We start from the raw sequence: 21,155 nt of genomic DNA, 5'->3' as shown, positions 1-21,155 counted from the left end.
GTTAATTTTTTTTAACTTAATACAGAAGGTATTGAGGTTAACTGTATACAATGAAAGAAGAGCAAAAATTGGAAAATTTTTACTCTCTCTAAGATATCCCAACTTTGAGTCTAGAGTTGTGTTTTCCCCACATTCATGCAGCAAATATTAAAGAAGTGCTTATTATGTACTAAGCACTGAGAGTACAATAGGAAATAGAGACAGTTAATCCCTGTGCCATCATGACTTAGATTACAGTTGACTGGATGGAATTAAGGGGAAGTGTTGAAATGGAGGGATAGTTACTAAATGAGTAAACTAATTAAAAATGAATTCCAAAGATAATTTCACATAGTTAAAAGTGCTATACAGTAAATATGTTATACTAATGCTCTCAAGCCAAAGACCCCAGGAACACACTATAGTTGAAAAAGCTGGATTTGTTGCTCATTTCAGCAAGGGAAAACAGACACCATGGGGAACTCTAGTGTGTGTCGGTAAGAAGGTGTTAGAAAGAACCTATTATAGCACTTGGGCTTTGGTTGGGTGATGTGGCAGGGAGTCCAAGAAAGCAGGAGTTTGCTCTGGATTAAATGCTGTCAGAAAGCAATGGCAAATCTGCAATTGAATATCTGTTCTCATGGCCTCCTACTGGGTGCCTCCATCACCCTGCGATGGCCAAATACACAATGCCTTACACTGAACAGGTGAGATTAACAGGTACTTATTCATTCCATATACTTACAGCCTGGGCGGGGCGGGGGGGAGGAGGGACACCATATGCCACACAGGGCCACCTGGGCTACACTTGGGAACCCAGTGGACAACCGGGGGCTGTGGGAGACAGGCTTTGTAGGGTCAAGAGGGTAGGGTACCCCCGATACCCTCAGCAGGATGTGACTGGCTTGCTTGAATCATTCCCCAGGCTGGCAGGAGAACCTGTCACTCAGGGATGAGGAGGAACTGCATCTTATCCGTTTGATAAGGCGGGTTGTTTGGCCTTATCTGTGGGAGCAGAGTGAGGAGAAGAACCCATGGTAAAGCCATTTGAGGCCCTCCCTGTTCCCCCGTCAAACAGCACATAATATTGGTCCTTAGTTTTAGAACTTCTACCATAGTATCTCAGTGAGTCTTATCTACAGGGAAGGGAGACTAGAACAAGAATAAGGTTTTAATTGGTAGAGAAGTAGCAGTCACTCATTTTAGCCAAGAGAGGAGATGTTTAGTATTTTGGGCAATGTGACCTTGCCTTTTTTCTGTGCTTAGGCAAAATTATGCAGTAGCCTTGCTCCGTCTCATTTTATTGTGTCTCAGAGTAACCTGGTTGAGGTTGAGGTTGGTATAATGTCTGATAGGAGAATAACATAGCCTAGCTCTGAGAGCGAGGCCGGCTTCTGATTGTAGAGCTGCTATTTTTTTCTGTCTCATTTGGAGGGACCTGATGTTGGTGGGGGACTAAATGAGATGGGTTCATCAGAGTAAGTTTCTGAAGAGGGGAAAGCTTGGCATTTGCTGCTTATATGAAGCCATCACGTAGAGAAGAACTGAGCAGGGTGGAGACAAGGGAGGAAGGGGAACAACTTGTAGAGAGTGTTCCCGTCAGAGGGAAACAGCAAATGTGATGAAAGAAGCATGTCATTACACCTGAGAGGTATGTTTTATTTTATTTATTTTTTAACATCTTTATTGGAGTATAATTGCTTTACAATGGTGTGTTATTTTCTGCTTTATAACAAAGTGAATCAGCTATACATATACATATATCCCCATATCCCCTCCCTCTTGTGTCTCCCTCCCACACTCCCTATCCCACCCCTCTAGGTGGTCGCAAATCACCGAGCTGATCTCCCTGTGCTATGCGGCTGCTTCCCACTAGCTATCTATTTTACATTTGGTAGTGTATATCTGTCCATGCCGCTCTCTCACTTCATCCCAGCTTACCCTTCCCCCTCAAAAATAATGGTTCTGAAGAACCTAGGGGCAGGGCAGGAATAAGACGCAAACATAGAGAATGGACTTGAGGACACGGGGAGAGGTATGTTTTAAAAAACTGTCAGGAGCATGGCTTTCTGCTTCAGTGACTCTCAAGGGGTTGGAGGTAAGGGAGTACCAGAATCTCAGAACAGGGGGAGCAAACTTTCAGAAAGCCTCCAGGGGATGTCGATATGATAATCCTCCAAGACAGATTGTCCCTTGTTGCCTCTACCCTCCTCCACAGTTTTAGTTAAACGATATAGGCTTTATGTGGAAAATCCAATTCTAATTGATAATTTAATATAACCCTATATACCATACAACAAAATTGCTTGTCCAGAAAGGTTTTAACACCATCCAGGGAGAGAGATGGGATTGTTAGCAAGTGCGTGGTCTGTCAGTGGCAGAAGATCAATTATCCTAGATATATTTTTCTTGACTCTCTTGAAACTAGATAGACTGTAGTGATTTTTCCAGACCATCTAATATACAACCTATTTAAGCGAGGTCTCCATTTTATAGTGAAGGATTCCTAATATATGGTTTTATCATTCCATCTACCTGTGCATATCTAGTTAATGTGTTTGAACACTATACAGTAGTGAGTTTGAAGACATCATTGTTACTAACTGGGAATTTAGCATATTAACACAAGTATTAACAATGATAAATATCTCAGACTGCAGAGAATAGTGATTATAAGCATGGACTCTGGAGCCAGATTGCCTAGATTCAAATTACAGCTCTACCACTTTGTAATTACGTTACCATGGACAAGTTACGTAGCTCATATGCCTCAGTTTCCTCATCTGTAATGTGAAGATAATAACAGTACCCACCTCAAAGGTTTGTTGTCAAGATTAAAATATTTTTTAGGTTTTTAGACCTGGCTCATGGTAAGCACTGTATAAGTGCTAGCTTTGTAATAATGATGGTGACACTGTGTTGGTAAAGGGAAGAAAAAGTATTTAACACCATATTCCTATAGTTGATGAGTTAATGATGGACTAAACAGTATATATAAAATTTCACATTTTATTAGGAATAAATTCTCTTACCTATGATTACATACAGGGCCTCCACTCTTGCTACAAGGGCAATCATATAATGGATCAGTCTTTGGCAATATTTTAAAATATGCTTTAATTTAAAATATTTTTTCCTTTCTGGCTGATTTGTCTGATTCATCCAGGCTTACCACAGATAAGAGTTTTAATATATTCTATGACTGAATTTTTTACACTATGCCTAAAGAATGCACTAGGAGTCTCAGATCTTTAATTGAGGCAGCCATATTTAGTGTCACTGAAATAAGTGTGATAACAGCTTGATCATGCAAAGCTTGACATGAAGAAAATACCTGCCTGGTGTTAATAAGATTACATGAATTTCACACAACAGAAGACCAAAGTAAATTGCCACTCTGCCTGTCTTGATAAAATACCAACAGAGTTTGCTATTCATTTCACTATATTCAAAAGTTTATTTGAATTACTATGAAATGTTAACAGAAAATCACTTGCAATCTGGGCTCATGGCAGGTGAGAGGTTTTAAAATATTGCTGAATCTTTATATGTACTATCAGATTTATTAAGGCAAAATAAAAGAAGAAACAATATTTGTTTTGTTCTAGATATTCATTAAAGCAAACCAGAGTGATATGAAAAGGAATTTCAAGTATCTTAGTAGGCCTGGATATATCGGACATTAATTTAAACACATACATATACCTTTACTCTCAAGGTTCACAGCCTCAATAGAAAAATGTTGAAAATTTCTATCATTTGCCAATTTTTTATGTCTAAGAGAAAATCTTTAAAAAATTAAAAACATTACAAACAAAACTGGAAAACTGGGGCTTCCCTGGTGGTGCAGTGGTTGAGAGCCCACCTGCCAATGCAAGGGACACGGGTTTGTGCCCCGGTCCGGGAAGATGCCGTGGAGCGACTGGGCCCGTGAGCCATGGCCGCTGAGCCTGCGTGTCTGGAGCCTGTGCTCCACAACAGGAGAGGCCACAACAGTGAGAGGCCCACGTATCGCAAAACAAACAAACAAACAAAACTGGAAAACTATGGCTTCTTTCTCCTGTGAACACAAGAACATTTAACTTCCAATAAGTTGAAAGCATCATTAAGTTAAAAAAAAAAAAACTATTCTTGTTTTGATGTCAAATTATGTAAGATTTCTAAAACCCCAATATCACATACACTGAACTTAGGGACCACATTCTAGTCAGCATTTTTTGTTTCCTTGTTTGTTTATTTTTTTAACTATATATATATATATATATATATATATATATATATGTATGTATATATAAAACTTGCTAGACTGCTTTTTATTTCTTTTTTTTTTTAAAAACTCACCACCTTTCCTAAACATCCTATAACACCAAGAGTTCCTTATAAGAATCAGAGTTTCACTATAGTTATGTAGGCAACACAGGAAAATACATTGTGGAAATCAATCAATCACAGTTTAAAAATTAATGAATTCATTCAAAAACATTCACTGAGTGCCATGCCCACTGTGTCTCAGCACTGTATTAAGTGCTGGGGATACAAAGACACATAGGGCAAGGACTTTGTCCCCAATAAGCTTTCATACTGGAAGGAGAAAGATGGATGTTGATGGGAAAGCATATATGAGAGCCTTCTAGCATCTATGCAGCAGGGTAACAAGGTGAGGGAGTGGGGTGATGAAGTAGAAAATGGGTGGTAGGTTAGAAAAGATTTGTAATGGAAGAGGCACCAACTTGTTCCTTTTGAATTTGTGTTCCTCTTAAATGACAGAAAAAGGTAGTGAAAGAATCAGAACTATCTGGTGTTGGAAATAAATTAGTACTGTACTCCTAAAACTCATTCACAGTTACTTTCAAAAGATTGTCACAGTATAGTAAGTCTTTGTTTTGGGCTAAGTCTTTCTAATAGACAAAGCTAATTTGCTTCAGGAAACATTTGCCATGGTGAGACATAAGCTTTATTGCATCTCTTTCCAAAGGCAAGCCACCAAGGGAAGATGCCACCCTCGAGTTAAGTCATTTTACTACCTATAATGACATATTACTGGGGTGTTTATAAGTTGCCTGCATTAAAAAAGTTTGGAAAAGGGCCCCAGCTGAGGTGGATTTATCATGAAGTCAATGAAGCTTAGGCTTCAGGGCTCCTCACTTGCAGAGGTCCCTTCCAAGGTCTTGAGAGGGGTCCTAGCGATTTTTGTATTTATAACTTTGCATGTTTTTATTAGATAGGATTTCCCAAAGTAGATGAGGTTCAGGCCCCACAAAACCTTGATTCATCACCGGGTTTCAGGTAATTATAAGTCAGTAGGTTTCTTGAATGAAGCCTCTGTGTTATTGACAAACATCAGATGAAGTAATTAGCAGTGTGGTAGTCTATTTTAAATCCGAAATCTACCTCAAAGATGAGCCAAGAGCTTATTAATTAATAAAGTACCAGTTTTTGAATGGTGGTAGTAATCACATCTCTTTCAGATAAAATCAGGAATGAAATATATTATGGAAAACCAGCAGTGGTTGATAATCCTAAATGTTAAGTATACTTTTTTTTCTGACTTTAAAGTGTTTCTCCTTCATTCACCTATGCAGGTCCAGACTGATGGCTTATTTTTAAAAATTCTTTTAGTCACTTCATTGGTTCTAACAATACAAGCTCCATGATTTTAGAAACTGAAGGACTCTACAATGTATAAAGGCTATATAACTTAACCAAACAGAGCACATTCACATGCTGGCTTATCTGTGGTACATCAATATTGTAACAAGAACATAAGCACTAGGAGAGAATAAGAGGAAAATCAAAGCCTTATCCCTATTGAATTATTTACCCCATTGTTGAGAATATCAATGAGGGAGGTGTGGCCACACTATGAAGGCAAATTGAGCTGCGGTCACAGAGCTGCCCTAATGCTCCCCCAGTCAACTAGCATTGGTTTCCTTTAGATAGCTGTGTACACACAAAAACTTACATACTTCAGGGTGTTGTCATCACTTTTTGCTATGTACTAGAATCCTGGCAGCTTCTCAGATTTAGAAAGGCATAAACCCTAAAAACAAACATAACATGAGTCTGCCCTTTGCCGTGATTTAGAGTGGCTGTTTTATTTGTAATAGTTCAAAATTTTGAGATTGTCATACCTAGCAACTACTATACTTTTCTTCTGCCAACTGCATCTTATTCTTCCCACTTGTAGTATTTTCTCCCATTCTACATGTTTTTTCACTTTCTTGATAGTGTCCTTTGAAGCACAAATTTTAATTTTTATAAAATCCCATTCATCTATTTTTCTTTTGGTTGTTTGTGCTTCTGGTATCATATCTATGAAACTGTTGTCTAATGCAAGGTCATAAAGATTTACTCCTGTGTTTTCTTCTAAGAGTTTTATAGCGTTACATCTTACGTTTGGATATTTGTACCATTTGGAATTAATTTTCATATATGGTGTGAAGTGTAGGAGTCCAGCTTCATTATTTTGTGTGTGGATGTACAGTTGTCCCAGCATCATTTAAAAAGACTGTTTTTTCCACATTGAATTGTTTTGGCACCCTTGTTGAAAATCAATCGACCATACATATGAGGGTTTATTTCTATACTGTCAATTCTGTTCCATTGATTTACATGTCTGTTCTTATTCCAGTACCACACTGTGATTGCAGTAGCTTTGAACTGAGTTTTGAAACCAGGATGTGTGAGTCCTCCCACTTTGTTCCTTACCAACATGGTTTTGGTTATTCTGTTTCCTTGATTGCCATATGAATTTTAGAATTAGCTTGGCAATCTCTGGAAAGAAGGCAGCTGGGATTTTCATAGGAATTGCAATGGAACCATAAGTCGATTTGGGCAGTAGTGACATTTTAATAAGATTATCTTCCAGTCCATGAATCCAGCATGTCTTTATATTTATTTAGATCTTCTTCAATTTCTTTCAACAGTTTTATACTTTTCAGTGTAAATCTTGCACTTACTTGGTTAAATTTTTCCCTAAGTATTTATTTCTTTTGATGCTGTTACACATGGAATTGTTTTCTTAATTTCATTTTTGGATTACTCACTGCTGGTGTGTAGAAATAATATTGATCTTATATCCTACAACCTTGCTGAACTCATTTATTAATGCTAACAGTTATTTTCCTAGATTTCCAGGAATATGTCTTGTGGTCTTCCAGTTTCCCAGGAATACATTGGAATATTTCAAAGTCTTTGTGGACATCTCATTCCTCAGCTTTTCTTTTTAAACTTTTCAGTTGGGCTGTTTTTTGCCCCCAACTGTTATCCATTGCCTCATGCAACTGCCATGTTAAAATATTTGCCTGAAAATGTTTTCCAGAAATGGCCCGTGAGGAAAAGCTTTTCTTACTAGACAGCTCTCAGTCAGGTCAAAGGCAGGCCTTTCAAGTGAGGTCTTCCAGGGGACCACCAGACATGTAAAACAATGACATTTCTTTGGGAATGAGGCTTTGAAGGCCCTCCCAGTCCATGCTGCTCCTTCTGGTACCAGGGATGTGGGCTGTTTTTCAAAGCTACCACTGGCATGGAGAGCAAAGATCAAGGACGAGTTAAAGCAAAACAGATCTCATTGTTCTTACAGAAATTAATTTGTTTTCCTTGAATAAATTGCTCCCCAATTTGCTACAAGCATGTTGGTTAAATTTTTTTTTAACATCTTTATTGGGGTATAGTTGCTTTACAATGGTGTGTTAGTTTCTGCTTTATAATAAAGTGAATCAGTTATACATATACATATGTTCCCATATCTCTTCCCTCTTGCGTCTCCGTCCCTCCCACCCTCCCTATTCCATCCCTCCAGGCGGTCACAAAGCACCGAGCTGATCTCCCTCTGCTATGTGGCTGCTTCCCACTAGCTATCTACCTTACGTTTGGTAGTGTATATATGTCCAGGCCTCTCTCTCGCTTTGTCACAGGTCACCCTTCCTCCTGCCCATATCCTCAAGTCTGTTCTCTAGTAGGTCTGTGTCTTTATTCCTGTCTTATCCCTAGGTTCTTCGTGACATTTTTTTTCCCTTAAATTCCATATATATGTGTTAGCATTCGGCATTTGTCTTTCTCTTTCTGACTTACTTCACTCTGTATGACACACTCTAGGTCTATCCACCTCATTGCAAATAGCTCAATTTCGTTTCTTTTTATGGCTGAGTAATATTCCATTGTATATATGTGCCACATCTTCTTTATCCATTCATGCGATGACGGACACTTAGGTTGTTTCCATCTCCGGGCTATTGTAAATAGAGCTTCAATGAACATTTTGGTACATGATTCTTTTTGAATTATGGTTTTCTCAGGGTATATGCCCACTAGTGGGATTGCTGGGTTATATGGTAGTTCTATTTGTAGTTTTTTAAGGAACCTCCATACTGTTCTCCATAGTGCCTGTACCAATTCACATTCCCACCAGCAGTGCAAGAGGGTTCCGTTTTCTCCACACCCTCTCCAGCATTTATTGTTTCTGGATTTTTTTGATGATGGCCATTCTAACTGGTATGAGATGATATCTCAATGTAGTTTTGATTTGCATTTCTCTAATGACTAATGATGTTGAGCATTCTTTCATGTGTTTGGTATATCTTCTTTGGAGAAATGTCTATTTAGGTCTTCTGCCCATTTTTGGATTGGGTTGTTTGTTTTTTTGTTATTGAGCTGCATGAGCTGCTTGTAAATTTTGGAAATTAATCCTTTGTCAGTTGCTTCATTTGCAAATATTTTCTCCCATTCTGAGGGTTGTCTTTTGGTCTTATTTATGGTTTCCTTTGCTGTGCAAAACCTTTGAAGTTTCATTAGGTCCCATTTGTTTATTTTTGTTTTTATTTCCATTTCTCTAGGAGGTGGGTCAGAAAGGATCTTGCTGTGATTTATGTCATAGAGTGTTCTGCCTATGTTTTCCTCTAAGAGTTTGATACTTTCTGGCCTTAAATTTAGGTCTTTAATCCATTTTGAGCTTATTTTTGTGTATGGTGTTAGGGAGTGTTCTAATCTCATACTTTTACATGTAGCTGTCCAGTTTTCCCAGCACCACTTATTGAAGAGGCTGTCCTTTTTCCACTGTACATTCCTGCCTCCTTTATCAAAGATAAGGTGACCATATGTGTGTGGGTTTATCTCTGGGCTTTCTATCCTGTTCCATTGATCTATCTTTCTGTTTTTGTGCCAGTATCCTACTGTCTTGATTATTGTAGCTTTGTAGTATAGTCTGAAGTCAGGGAGCCTGATTCCTCCAGCTCCGTTTTTTGTTCTCAAGATTGCTTTGGCTATTCGGGGTCTTTTGTGTTTCCATACATATTGTGAAATTTTTTGTTAAAGTTCTGTGAAAAATGCCAGTGGTAGTTTGATAGGGATTCCATTGAATCTGTAGATTGCTTTGGGTAGTAGAGTCATTTTCACAATGTTGATCCTTGCAATCCAAGAACATGGTATATCTCTCCATCTATTTGTATCATCTTTAATTTCTTTCATCAGTGTCTTATAGTTTTCTGCATACAGGTCTTTCATCTCCTTAGGTAGCTTTATTCCTAGATATTTTATTCTTTTTGTTGCAGTGGTAAATGGGAGTGTTTTCTTGATTTCAATTTCAGATTTTTCATCATTACCATATAGGAATGTGAGAGATTTCTGTGCATTAATTTTGTATCCTGCTACTTTACCAAATTCATTGATTAGCTCTAGTAGTTTTCTGGTAGCATCTTTAGGATTCTCTATGTATAGTATCATGTCATCTGCAAACAGTGACAGCTTTACTTCTTCTTTTCCGATTTGGATTCCTTTTATTTCCTTTTCGTCTCTGATTGCTGTGGCTAAAACTTCCAAAACTATGTTGAATAAGAGTGGTGAGAGTGGGTGACCTTGTCTTGTTCCTGATCTTAGTGGAAAGGCTTTCAGTTTTTCACCATTGAGGATGATGTTAGCTGTGGGTTTGTCATATATGGCCTTTTTATCATAAATGGATGTTGAATTTTGTCAAAAGCTTTCTCTGCATCTATTGAGATGTCAAAAGCTTTCTCTGCATCTATGGTTTTTCTCCTTCAATTTGTAATATGGTTTATCACATTGATTGATTTGCGTATATTGAAGAATCCTTGCATTCCTGGAATAAACGCCACTTGATCATGGTGTATGACCCTTTCAACGTGCTGTTGGATTCTGTTTGCTAGTATTTTGTTCAGGATTTTTGCATCTATGTTCATTAGTGATATTGGCCTGTAGTTTTCTTTCTTTTTGACATCCTTGTCTGGTTTTGGTGTCAGGGTGATGGTGGCCTCGTAGAATGACTTTGGGAGTGTTCCTCCCTCTGCTATATTTTGGAAGAGTTTAAGAAGGATAGGTGTTAGCTCTTCTCTAAATGTTTGATAGAATTCGCCTGTGAAGCCATCTGGTCCTGGGCTTTTGTTTGTTGGAAGATTTTTAATCACAGTTTCAATTTCAGTGCTTGTGATTGGTCTATTCATATTTTCCATTTCTTCCTGATTCAGTCCTGGTAGGTTGTGCATTTCTAAGAATTTGTCAATTTCTCCCAGGTTGTCCATTTTATTGGCATAGAGTTGCCTGTAGTAATCTCTCATGATCTTTTGTATTTCTGCAGTGTCAGTTGTTACTTCTCCTTTTTCATTTCTAATTCTATTGATTTGAGTCTTCTCCCTTTTTTCTTGATGAGTCTGGCTAATGGTTTGTCAATTTTGTTTATCTTCTCAAAGAACCAGCTTTTAGTTTTATTGATCTTTGCTATCGTTTCCTTCATTTCTTTTTCATTTATTTCTGATCTGTTCTTTATGATTTCTTTCTTTCTGCTAACTTTGGGGTTTTTTTGTTCTTCTTTTCTAGTTGCTTTAGGTGCAAGTTTAGGTTGTTTATTTGAGATGTTTCCTGTTTCTAAAGGAGGGCTTGTATTGCTATAAACTTCCCTCTTAGAACTGCTTTTGCTGCATCCCATAGGTTTTGGGTCGTTGTGTCTCCATTGTCATTTGTTTCTAGGTATTTTTTGATTTCCTATTTGATTTCTTCAGTGATCACTTCGTTATTAAGTAGCGTATTGTTTAGCCTCCATGTGTTTGTATTTTTTACAGATCTTTTCCTGTAATTGATATCTAGTCTCATAGCATTGTGGTTGGAATAGATACTTGATACAATTTCAGTTTTCTTAAATTTAGCAAGGCTTGATTTGTGACCCAAGATATGATCTATCCTGGAGAATGTTCCATGAGCACTTGAGAAAAATGTGTATTCTGTTGTTTTTGGATGGTGTGTCCTATAAATATCAATTAAATCCATCTTGTTTAATGTATCATTTAAAGCTTGTGTTTCCTTATTTATTTCATTTTGGATGATCTGTCCATTGGTGAAAGTGTGGTGTTAACGTCCTCTACTATGAATGTGTTACTGTTGATTTCCCCTTTTATGGCTGTTAGTATTTGGCTTATGTATTGAGGTGCTCCTATGTTGGGTGCATAAATATTTACAATTGTTATATCTTCTTCTTGGATCGATCCCTTGATCATTATGTAGTGTCCTTCTTTGTCTCTTCTAATAGTCCTTATTTTAAAGTCTATTTTGTCTGATATAAGAATTGCTACTCCAGCTTTCTTTTGGTTTCCATTTGCATGGAATATCTTTTTCCATCCCCTTACTTTCAATCTGTATGTGTCTCTAGGTCTGAAGTGGGTCTCTTGTAGACAGCATATATAAGGGTCTTGTTTTTGTATCCATTCAGCCAGTCTGTGTCTTTTGGTGGGAGCATTTAGTCCATTTACATTTAAGGTAATTATCAATATGTATGTTCCTATTCCCATTTTCTAAATTGTTTTGGGTTCATTATTATAGGTCTTTTCCTTCTCTTGTGTTTCTTGTCTAGAGAAGTTCCTTTAGCATTTGTTTTAAAGCTGGTTTGGTGGTGCTGAACTCTCTCAGCTTTTGCTTGTCTGTAAAGGTTTTAATTTCTCCATCAAATCTGAATGAGATCCTTGCTGGGTAGAGTAGTCTTGGTTGCAGGTTTTTCTCCTTCATCACTTTCAGTATGTCCTGCCACTCCCTTCTGGCTTGTAGGGTTTCTGCTGAGAGATCAGCTGTTAACCTTATGGTGATTCCCTTGTGTGTTACTTGTTGTTTTTCCCTTGCTGCTTTTAATATGTTCTCTTTGTATTTAATTTTTTGACAGTTTGATTAATATGTGTCTTGGCTTGTTTCTCCTTGGATTTATCCTGTATGGGACTCTCTGTGCTTCCTGGACTTGATTAACTATTTCCTTTCCCATATTAGGGAAGTTTTCAACTATAATCTCTTCAAATATTTTCTCAGTCCCTTTCTTTTTCTCTTCTTCTTCTGGAACCCCTATAGTTTGAATGTTGGTGCATTTAATGTTGTCCCAGAGGTCTCTGAGACTGTCCTCAGTTCTTTTCATTCTTTTTTCTTTATCCTGCTCTGCAGTAGTTATTTCCACTTTTATCTTCCAGGTCACTTATCCGTTCTTCTGCCTCAGTTATTCTGCTATTGATCCCATCTAGGGTACTTTTAATTTCATTTATTGTGTTGTTCATCGTTGCTTGTTTCATCTTTATTTCTTCTAGGTCCTTGTTAACTGTTTCTTGCATTTTGTCCATTCTATTTCCAAGGTTTCGGATCCTCCTTACTATCATTATTCTGAATTCTTTTTCAGCTAGACTGCCTATTTCCTCTTCATTTGTTAGGTCTGGTGCATTTTTATCTTGCTCCTTTATCTGCTGTGTGGTTTTCTGTCTTCTCATTTTGCTTATCTTACTGTGTTTGGGGTCTCCCTTTTGCAGGCTGCAGTTTCGTAGTTCCTGCTGTTTTTGATGTCTGTCTCCAGTGGCTAAGGTTGGTTCAGTGGGTTGTGTAGGCTTCCTGGTGGAGGGGAGTAGTGCCTGTGTTCTAGTGGATGAGGCTGGATCTTGTCTCTCTGGTTGGCAGGTGTACATCTGGTGGTGTGTTTTGGGGTGTCTGTGGACTTATTATGATTCTAGGCAGCCTCTCTCCTAATAGGTGGCTTTTATTCCTGTTTTGCTAGTTGTTTGGCATAGGGTGTCCAGCACTGTAGCTTGCTGGTTGTTGAGTGAAGCTGGGTGGTGGCGTTGAGATGGAGATCTCTGGGAGATTTTCGCTGTTTGATATTATGTGGAGCTGGGAGGTCTCTTGTGGACCAGTGTCCTGAAGTTGTCTCTCCCACCTCAGAGGCACAGCACTGACTCCTGGCTGGAGCACCAAGAGCCTTTCATCCACACGGCTCAGAATAAAAGGGAGAAAAAGTAGAGAGAAAGAATTAGTAGAAGTAGGAAGAAAGAAAGAAAGGAAGGAAGGAAGGAACAAAGAAAGAAAGAAGAAAAGAAGGAAAGAAAGAAAGGAGGGAGGGAGTGAGGGAGCGACGGTGGGAGGAAGGAAGGAAGGAAAAAGAAAGAAAGAAAGAAGATAAAGTAAAATAAAATAAAATGTAATAAAGTTATTAAATCAAAAAATAACTAAGAAAAAAATTTTTTAAAAAACAGGACGGATAGAACCTTAGGACAAATGGTGGAAGCAAAGCTATACAGACAAAATCTCATACAGAAGCATACACATACACACTCACAAAAAGATGAAAAGGGGAAAAAATCATAAATCTTGCTCTCAAAGTCCACCTTCTCAATTTGGGATGATTCGTCGTCTATTCATGTATTCCACAGATGCAGGGTACATCAAGTTGATTGTGGAGCTTTAATTCACTGCTTCTGAGGCTGCTGGGAGAGAGTTCCCTTACTCTTCTTTGTTCTCACAGCTCCCAGCGGCTCAGTTTTGGATTTGGCCCCGCCTCTAAGTGTAGGTCGCCGGAGGGCGTCTGTTTTCGCTCATATAGGACGGGGTTAAAGGAGCCGCTGACTCGGGGGCTCTGGCTCACTCAGGCCGGTGGGAGGGAGGGGCACGGAGTGTGGGGTGAGCCTGCGGTGGCAGAGGCCGGCGTGACGTTGCACCAGCCTGAGGTGCGCCGTGCGTTCTCCTGGGGAAGTTGTCCCTGGATCCCGGGACCCTGGCAGTGGCGGGCTGCACAGGCTACCCGGAAGGAAGGTGAGGGGAGTGACCTGTGCTCGCACACAGGCTTCTTTGTGGCGGCAGCAGCAGCCTTAGCTTCTCCTGCCTGTCTCTGGGGTCCGCGCTTTTAGCCGCGGCTCGTACCCATCTCTGGAGCTCCTTTAAGCGGTGCTCTTAATCCCCTCTCCTCGTGCACCAGGAAACAAAGAGGGAAGAAAAAGTCTCTTGCCTCTTCGGCAGCTCCAGACCTTTTCCTGGACTCCCTCCCGGCTAGCCGTGGTGGACTAACCCCTTCAGGCTGTGTTCACACCGCCAGTCCTCTCCCTGTGCCCCCGACGGAAGCCCGAGCCTCAGCTCCCAGCCCCCGCCCACCCCGGAGGGTGAGCAGACAAGCCTCTCGGGCTGGTGAGTGCCGGTCGGCAGCGATCCTCTGTGCGGGAATCTCCCCACTTTGCCCTCCGCACCCCTGTTGCTGCGCTCTCTGCGGCCTCGAAGCTCCCCCACTCCGCCACCCGCAGTCTCCGCCCGCGAATGGCCTTCCTAGTGTGTGGAAACCTTTCCTCCTTCACAGCTCCCTCCCACTGGTGCAGGTCCTGTCCCTATTCTTTTGTCTCTGTTTTTTCTTTTTTTCTTTTGCCCTACCCAGGTACGTGGGGAGTTTCTTGCCTTTTGGGAGGTCTGAGGTCTTCTGCCAGCGTTCAGTAGGTGTTCTGTAGGAGTTGTTCTGCGTGTAGATGTATTTCTGGTATATCTGTGGGGAGGAAGGTAATCTCCGCATCTTGCTCTTCCGCCGTCTTCCCCTCGTCCTGCTTTTTATTTCTAATGGACGTGTTTACACATAATTTAGGAGGCAAAGTTTTGGCTTATTTCCTTTCTAGTTTTTTTTCATTTAGAAAAACATCTTAACATCTATACCGAAATATAATTAATATTCATGAATAGTCAACATTTAGTTGACTGTAATGAATTGGTTCAAAGAAAATATGGATAATCTGTGATGCTGCAAAAATTTAATTTGATCCTCTACACTTAAACTTACATAGAATCGAGCTACTGGCCAGAACTGCTAGCTAATAAACCAACTGAAGATATTTTAATTTTTATTTCTTTCACCTTTCCAAAGATTTATATAACTTAAAGCACATAAATAGTACTTTACAGTTTGTAAGCAGTTTTATATGCATTATCACTTTTGATCTTCCCAGTATCCTTATGGGGAAGGAACATTATAGAATTACAAAAGGTTTCATTATTATATTCACTTATAGATGAATAAATTGGGGATCAAGCATCATGCTTTTAAGTAAATGCAGGGAATTGACCATAGAAAAATTAAATATGAAATCTCAAGCTTTATTGAATTTACTGCATTGCACTGAGAAGTCTCTGACCGTCCTTCCCTCAATAACCCCTCTAGTCAACCTTGTCTCCTTACTGCCCTACGTCCGTGTCATTCTCTTTACTGTTTCTGACCATTGAAACTTTGTCTTCACTTCCCTCACTCCATATACTCCTGTCTGGAATGTTGCTAGTTTTCTTGAATATCTGAATCCTAACCATCATTCAAGTTCCAGCAAAAGTTTCCACCTCCTCCAGGAAGTCTTGCAGCTCCCATTGTTCTTACTTAAATAATACAACATTTGCATGGATTGGTTCTTAGGTTCCTAAGTGTTTCAATGTTTCATCTAAATTCTCCTTCTAGATTATAAGCTACAAAGAACAAAGACCAGCTCTTATACTTCTTTGGAATCCACAGCACTCTAGCACTGGATATATATGTAGTAAATTCATGATAAATATTTGGCTGTTTTTTAATCTATCCATTGGAGCCATTGCTGAACTGTAGATAATCTTACTGTATTTGTATTCAAACCATGTGACATGTAATTTAACCTGTGTGAACTCAACTATAGTAAGTAATTATAGTTAATTATAATTAACTATAATTATAGTGTGGTCTTTTCAATATGTTCATATACCAGTTGACCCTAGCATTGATTTCTAATGGCAGTGAAGCCCAGACATATGCCTGTGCAATCAAATCAACTACATATGCCTGATGGATTCCCTGAAAAGAGCAGGAATTTGGCCCATATATCAGTATTGAGAACAGGAACAGGAAATGTTATGGAGTGATTGCTTTTCTGTAGAATTACATTAGCATCACCCATTCTGCCTGCCATAATTTCTCAGCAGATCAGGGATATCTATCAATGGAAGTTCCTGTGGTACAGTATATGAAAATGCATTTCATTATTCATTACAAATGATGCTGATCAGACATATTGTCATTACAAGTTTAATTTTTAAGGAAGAGATCTCTGTGTAAAAATGGCACACTTGAGAGTCATCATCTTAAAAAACAAAAAGATGGTACTTTGTGACAATTCAATTTTTCTGGAATATAAGTATTCTGTTTCTCTAACTACTTTTGTTCATATTTTAAGGTGAATTTGGAGAAGTCTGTAGTGGGCGTTTGAAAACACCAGGGAAAAGAGAGATCCCAGTTGCCATCAAAACTTTGAAAGGTGGCCACATGGATCGGCAAAGAAGAGATTTTTTAAGAGAAGCAAGTATCATGGGTCAGTTTGACCACCCAAATATCATTCGCTTAGAAGGTGTTGTCACAAAAAGTAAGTACTGATATTCTTCTTTTATATATCTGTCTCAATTCCTTAAATAAAAAAAAAAGCTTAATAGCAATATCACAGCCATTTAGGGGATAACTTAGTTCAGATATCATCTTCAGATATTGTCCCTTGGAGTCTTGATATTAGTCTATGACATTATCAGAGTTTGCATTGGTCACCAAACAGCTTTGAAATGTTTTTTTATTACCTGTAAATCATTTGCTAATTTAACTTGAAATAATAAATCAAGGTAAAGGGTTATATATTTTTTCCTAATTTCTGTAAGCAATTCACTTCTTCTGAACCTGCCTAAATTTCAATATTAATAGGAGAAACAGTTAAAATATTTGGGGTCATTAAGGTAAAATAGTTCTGTTTGTAAATAAATGTCATATACAAATATAGAATGCTTTATCTAAAGAAAACTTTTAAATAAAAAGTTCTTTATGGAACCTACCTACATAAATGCCATTAGAGCTGTATTATTTCAATTTATATAAAATGAAGAAAAGCATTACAATTTCTGAAATAAAAATCCAGTTTTTACAGAAATAGTGGGATCAAAACCATTCCTTTGGGAAAAAAGTTCCTCAGAAATCCAAAACTAATCATATCATCTAAGAAATAGATTGCAATCTATTCGCTTTTATTTGAATAATGATAAGGCATAACTTAATATTTCTCCTTATTTTATTCACTAATGAGTTATAACATAAAACTCAATATAGTATGGCATTATAAACTCATAAAAATAATCTCTTTGAGATGCATTTTTCTTTTGTAAAACTGAAATTTCTTTTAAAACCATTTAGATGAAATTGAAATTTCATGTTATATTTGGAAGAAGGAAAGTGTAAAAGCTTACCAAAAACATTTAACTGACTCTGTGTCTGAAACTCCAAAGTCCTTCTCACAATGCATTGGCCAACATGCTATCCAAGGAGAGCAGAAAATTACTGATAGCCATGATAGTTTGGAGGACGCAAAAGTTTGCTTTTGATTTCAGCTGTTGCCATGGGCTGTTACTTTAGTGGCCTTAGTAGAACCTTCCAGTATTCATGCCCTTGTGTTGTTCTCTCCCACATTGATTGTGGACTTGTCCATGTGACTAGCCTTGGCCTGTGGGACATTAACAAGTGTGATACAAGTTGAAGCATCTTACATATTTGTACACTGGACCTTATCCTCTTGGAACACTCTGTCATGTAACTTAGTCTCCAATGTTGAGCAAAGCCAGTACATATGGTGAGGCCACACACAGAACTGCAAAGAGGAGAACTGAGGCATTCTAGTCAACAACAGCTCTACAAGAGCTCCCAGCAGATAGTCAGCACTGAGTGCCAACTTTGTAAAGAACCATCTCAGACGTTACAGCCCCTACTTCTACTGCCAGATGGCTGCAGCTGCAGATGATATTTTGTGGAGCAAAGTATCCACCCAGCTCAGTCCAATCAACCCGTAAAATCATGAGAGATAATAAAATGGTTGTTGTTTTAAGCCGCTCCATTTTGGATAGTTTATTACACAGCAGTAGGTAACGAAACAGATGGACATCAGTTAGAATTCCACTCCTACCACTGAAGTCTTGTGAAGTTTTAGGTAGACGATTTAACATCTCTATTGTTTACTTCCACACTGTAAAATGGGGCCAAAAAAAGTCCTACCCAATAGGAATGCTGTAAGGTTTAATTTTATAAATGTATAAAGCATTTAGCATAGCATGTGACTCATAGTAAGCCGCATTAAATGGTAGCTGTTATTGGTACTATAGTTTACCATTTCATTCTCATGGCAACTCTTATGCATATCTGCTGAACCTTCAGTATTCACTGAAGGATATTGAATATCAAACGGGTGAATTAACCCACATAAGGACCTCTAACCCATAGTAAGTGGTATGACTGATGTTCAAACTGAGGTCTGTCTGTTTGACAGACCCATGGGATTTTTTGTTTCTTTGCTTTTTATTTTGCTGTATCACAGTGAATAAGTCAGAGTTTTACACTTTGCCTTATCTGAATTAAATAGCATTAAATAAATGACAATCTGAATAAAATAACACAATACTTTTTTTAAAATAAGGAAAATATTTAAATGAGTGGAATGAACTACCTCTTATGTAAAATTTGGAGAGATCCAGATATGCCACAATACCTAGCAAAAATACTAATCTAAAAGAGAGAGAGGAAACAACATATTAATTATTTCTTTTATATTTTCTGGCATCCTTGTCATTAATTTAGCATGAACATTTCAAGTTATTCCTTCTGTTTTATATCTCTCTGGAATGAAAAAGATAATTTTAAAGTTGGATTATGAACCTTTGCAAAGCATTTAAAATAATTTAAGTATGCTGTTGAAGTCCTCGTATGAGTATTTATGCATGAAATATCTGGAAATAAATATCTAACAATAAATTCAGATCAGATATTTATTTTCTACCTTTGATAAATCACATTCTGTGAATTATTCATGTATCCCTATGTGTTTTATTATCTATCTATATAATATTATATGTAATTTGGCCCTATGAAGTAGTAGGAATTATTCTAAATCAACTGAAGAGGTTTAATAAGATAATCTATGGCACTTGTCTGGCAGTTTGAAATACTCAGTTTATTTCACAAAGACATTCAAACAACTAACACAGTGATTGCTTTACATCTCTAACAATCTTGTGTAAAATTGGGACCAGTGACCCTTACGTAGCCCAATTTGTATGATTCCTAGGTGAAGGTCCTTATTCCATTTTAAGAAAAAGAAAAAGAACGAGAGAAAAGATAAGAAAAGAAAAGAAAGGCTAATTGAGAAAGGATAGATTCAATATGCTTTTGAGTGGCAATAATCATTGTAGTTTTAACTTGTAAGTATGAGCCCCACATAAGGGTGTTGTGGTGATGCTGAGGTGGGTGGTGGAGATGGGGAAAGGAGTAATTGCCGCAAAGACAAGTGGGCGTATTTATACTGTTATCTTCTTGCAAATGCTATGGGATTTTTAAGAGAAAGGCAATAAATAAATGAATGCCTCATTCCCATAAATACACGGTAATTGTTCCAAGATTACCCTTAAGTGGCTAAGAGATAGCTAGCAAATAATGCTCCCTAAGGACTATCATATTGCATAAAAGATAATACTGACAAAGATAAAGATGCAGTATAGGTTTATACAGTCATGTTAGTAGATTATCCTGGGGTTCTGAGAAATAAATGCACTGACTCTCAGTTGCAGGTAATGCAAAATTATAGATCAAAATCTTCATCAGATTCTTTAATAAATTCTTAATATGCATAATTTTTATCTTACCTATAGGTTTTATTGCCGAGAGATACATATGATAAAGTTCTTGGAAACACTTTTGCTCTTTCATACCTGTGCATATAACTACTTTTATTATAAACTTCAAAGTTAAATGATTAAAAGCTGTATTATATAGAAAGTGTGTCAGATAAAAGTTGAACCTATCTGTTTGACACACATCACAATTTCATTAACCTATTAAGAAGCAACTGATATAGAAAGAGATTAATCCAGCTAAACCATTTGCTTAGCACATACATTTTCTCCAAGAAGCAAATAGAAACCATCAGTTAGAGAACAGACTTGTAGCTATTAGTACCATGGATAGTAGCAGTTTGTAACAGGTGATGTATACACAAGTGTCATTAACTACATATCCAAAAGAGAAAGTGCTACCTTCTATAAAAAGATAAGAATTGTGGTTAAATGATAAACACAATGCAGTAACCACACTCTAGAAGATGGGGCCCTACAGTTTGAATTCATGATGATATGGAAGAACCAAAAGGAGAAAGAATGAAGTGCCTACCTCCCAGCTTAGGTAACAACTAAATGTAGGTATACTAACTACGTCTCAAATAAATCATAAATCCAGTGAGGAATAATAGAAGTCAATCAGGATATCAAACAAATTCCCAAACATAAATTTATTTTATCATGGGACATTGCTAAGGACTCTAGAACAGCATAGAATCTATAACACAAAGTACTGGGCCTGCACAAACCATCTTTAAATATTCCAGAATATTGAGGGTTCCTTCCAAATAATTTTGATGGGTCCACATGGACTCTAAGTCAGAGAGTAGATTCAGGTCAGTCAAATAGACAATAAATACACAAGAACTGTTTCTCCAGTCCCAGAATTGCATTTTACTTGTCAAGTAATACATTCTCCAAGATTTCCACTATTACAGTTGCCACCAATATGATAGCTGCCTCTCCACCTGCTTGTATATTCTGCTACTTGACACAGGGTCTTGTGCAAGTTATTCAGTGTCTTTAAGCCTCGATATTTTCCTCTGCACAAAAGATTGAAAAGTTCAGATTGTACTACAAAACAAGAAAGGTCACATCTAACCCTAACATGTTTGTATTTCATTCCTGTGCCAAAAGAAAGAGTCATGAGATGTTGGTAAGGAAAGTTTGTGCCAGTAATAACTTACCACCCCACCTCCAACTTTATTATAATGTCAGGTTCGTATTGGTGATCAGGAAGAAACAAAAAGTGC

At 37.9% G+C, this 21,155-nt stretch overlaps 1 protein-coding gene across 3 annotated transcripts in view; it reads left to right on the top strand.

Moving 5' to 3' along the window:
• The window catches only part of EPHA6 (EPH receptor A6), a gene marked incomplete at its 3' end in the record, with an annotated part of 858,431 nt that overhangs the window by 619,225 nt on the left and 218,051 nt on the right, over nt 1-21,155 (top strand). For all 3 annotated transcript variants that reach the window (XM_079923297.1, XM_079923296.1, XM_079923295.1), the window contains one exon: nt 16,446-16,631. In XM_079923297.1, coding sequence (XP_079779423.1) covers nt 16,446-16,631 — 186 coding nt within the window. The remainder of the gene's footprint in view (nt 1-16,445; nt 16,632-21,155) is intronic.

This window comes from Stenella coeruleoalba (assembly GCF_951394435.1).
Source record: "Stenella coeruleoalba genome assembly, chromosome: 5".
In the NCBI taxonomy this organism is placed as follows: Eukaryota; Metazoa; Chordata; class Mammalia; order Artiodactyla; family Delphinidae; genus Stenella; species Stenella coeruleoalba.
This window is presented reverse-complemented; position numbering and strand designations above follow the sequence as displayed.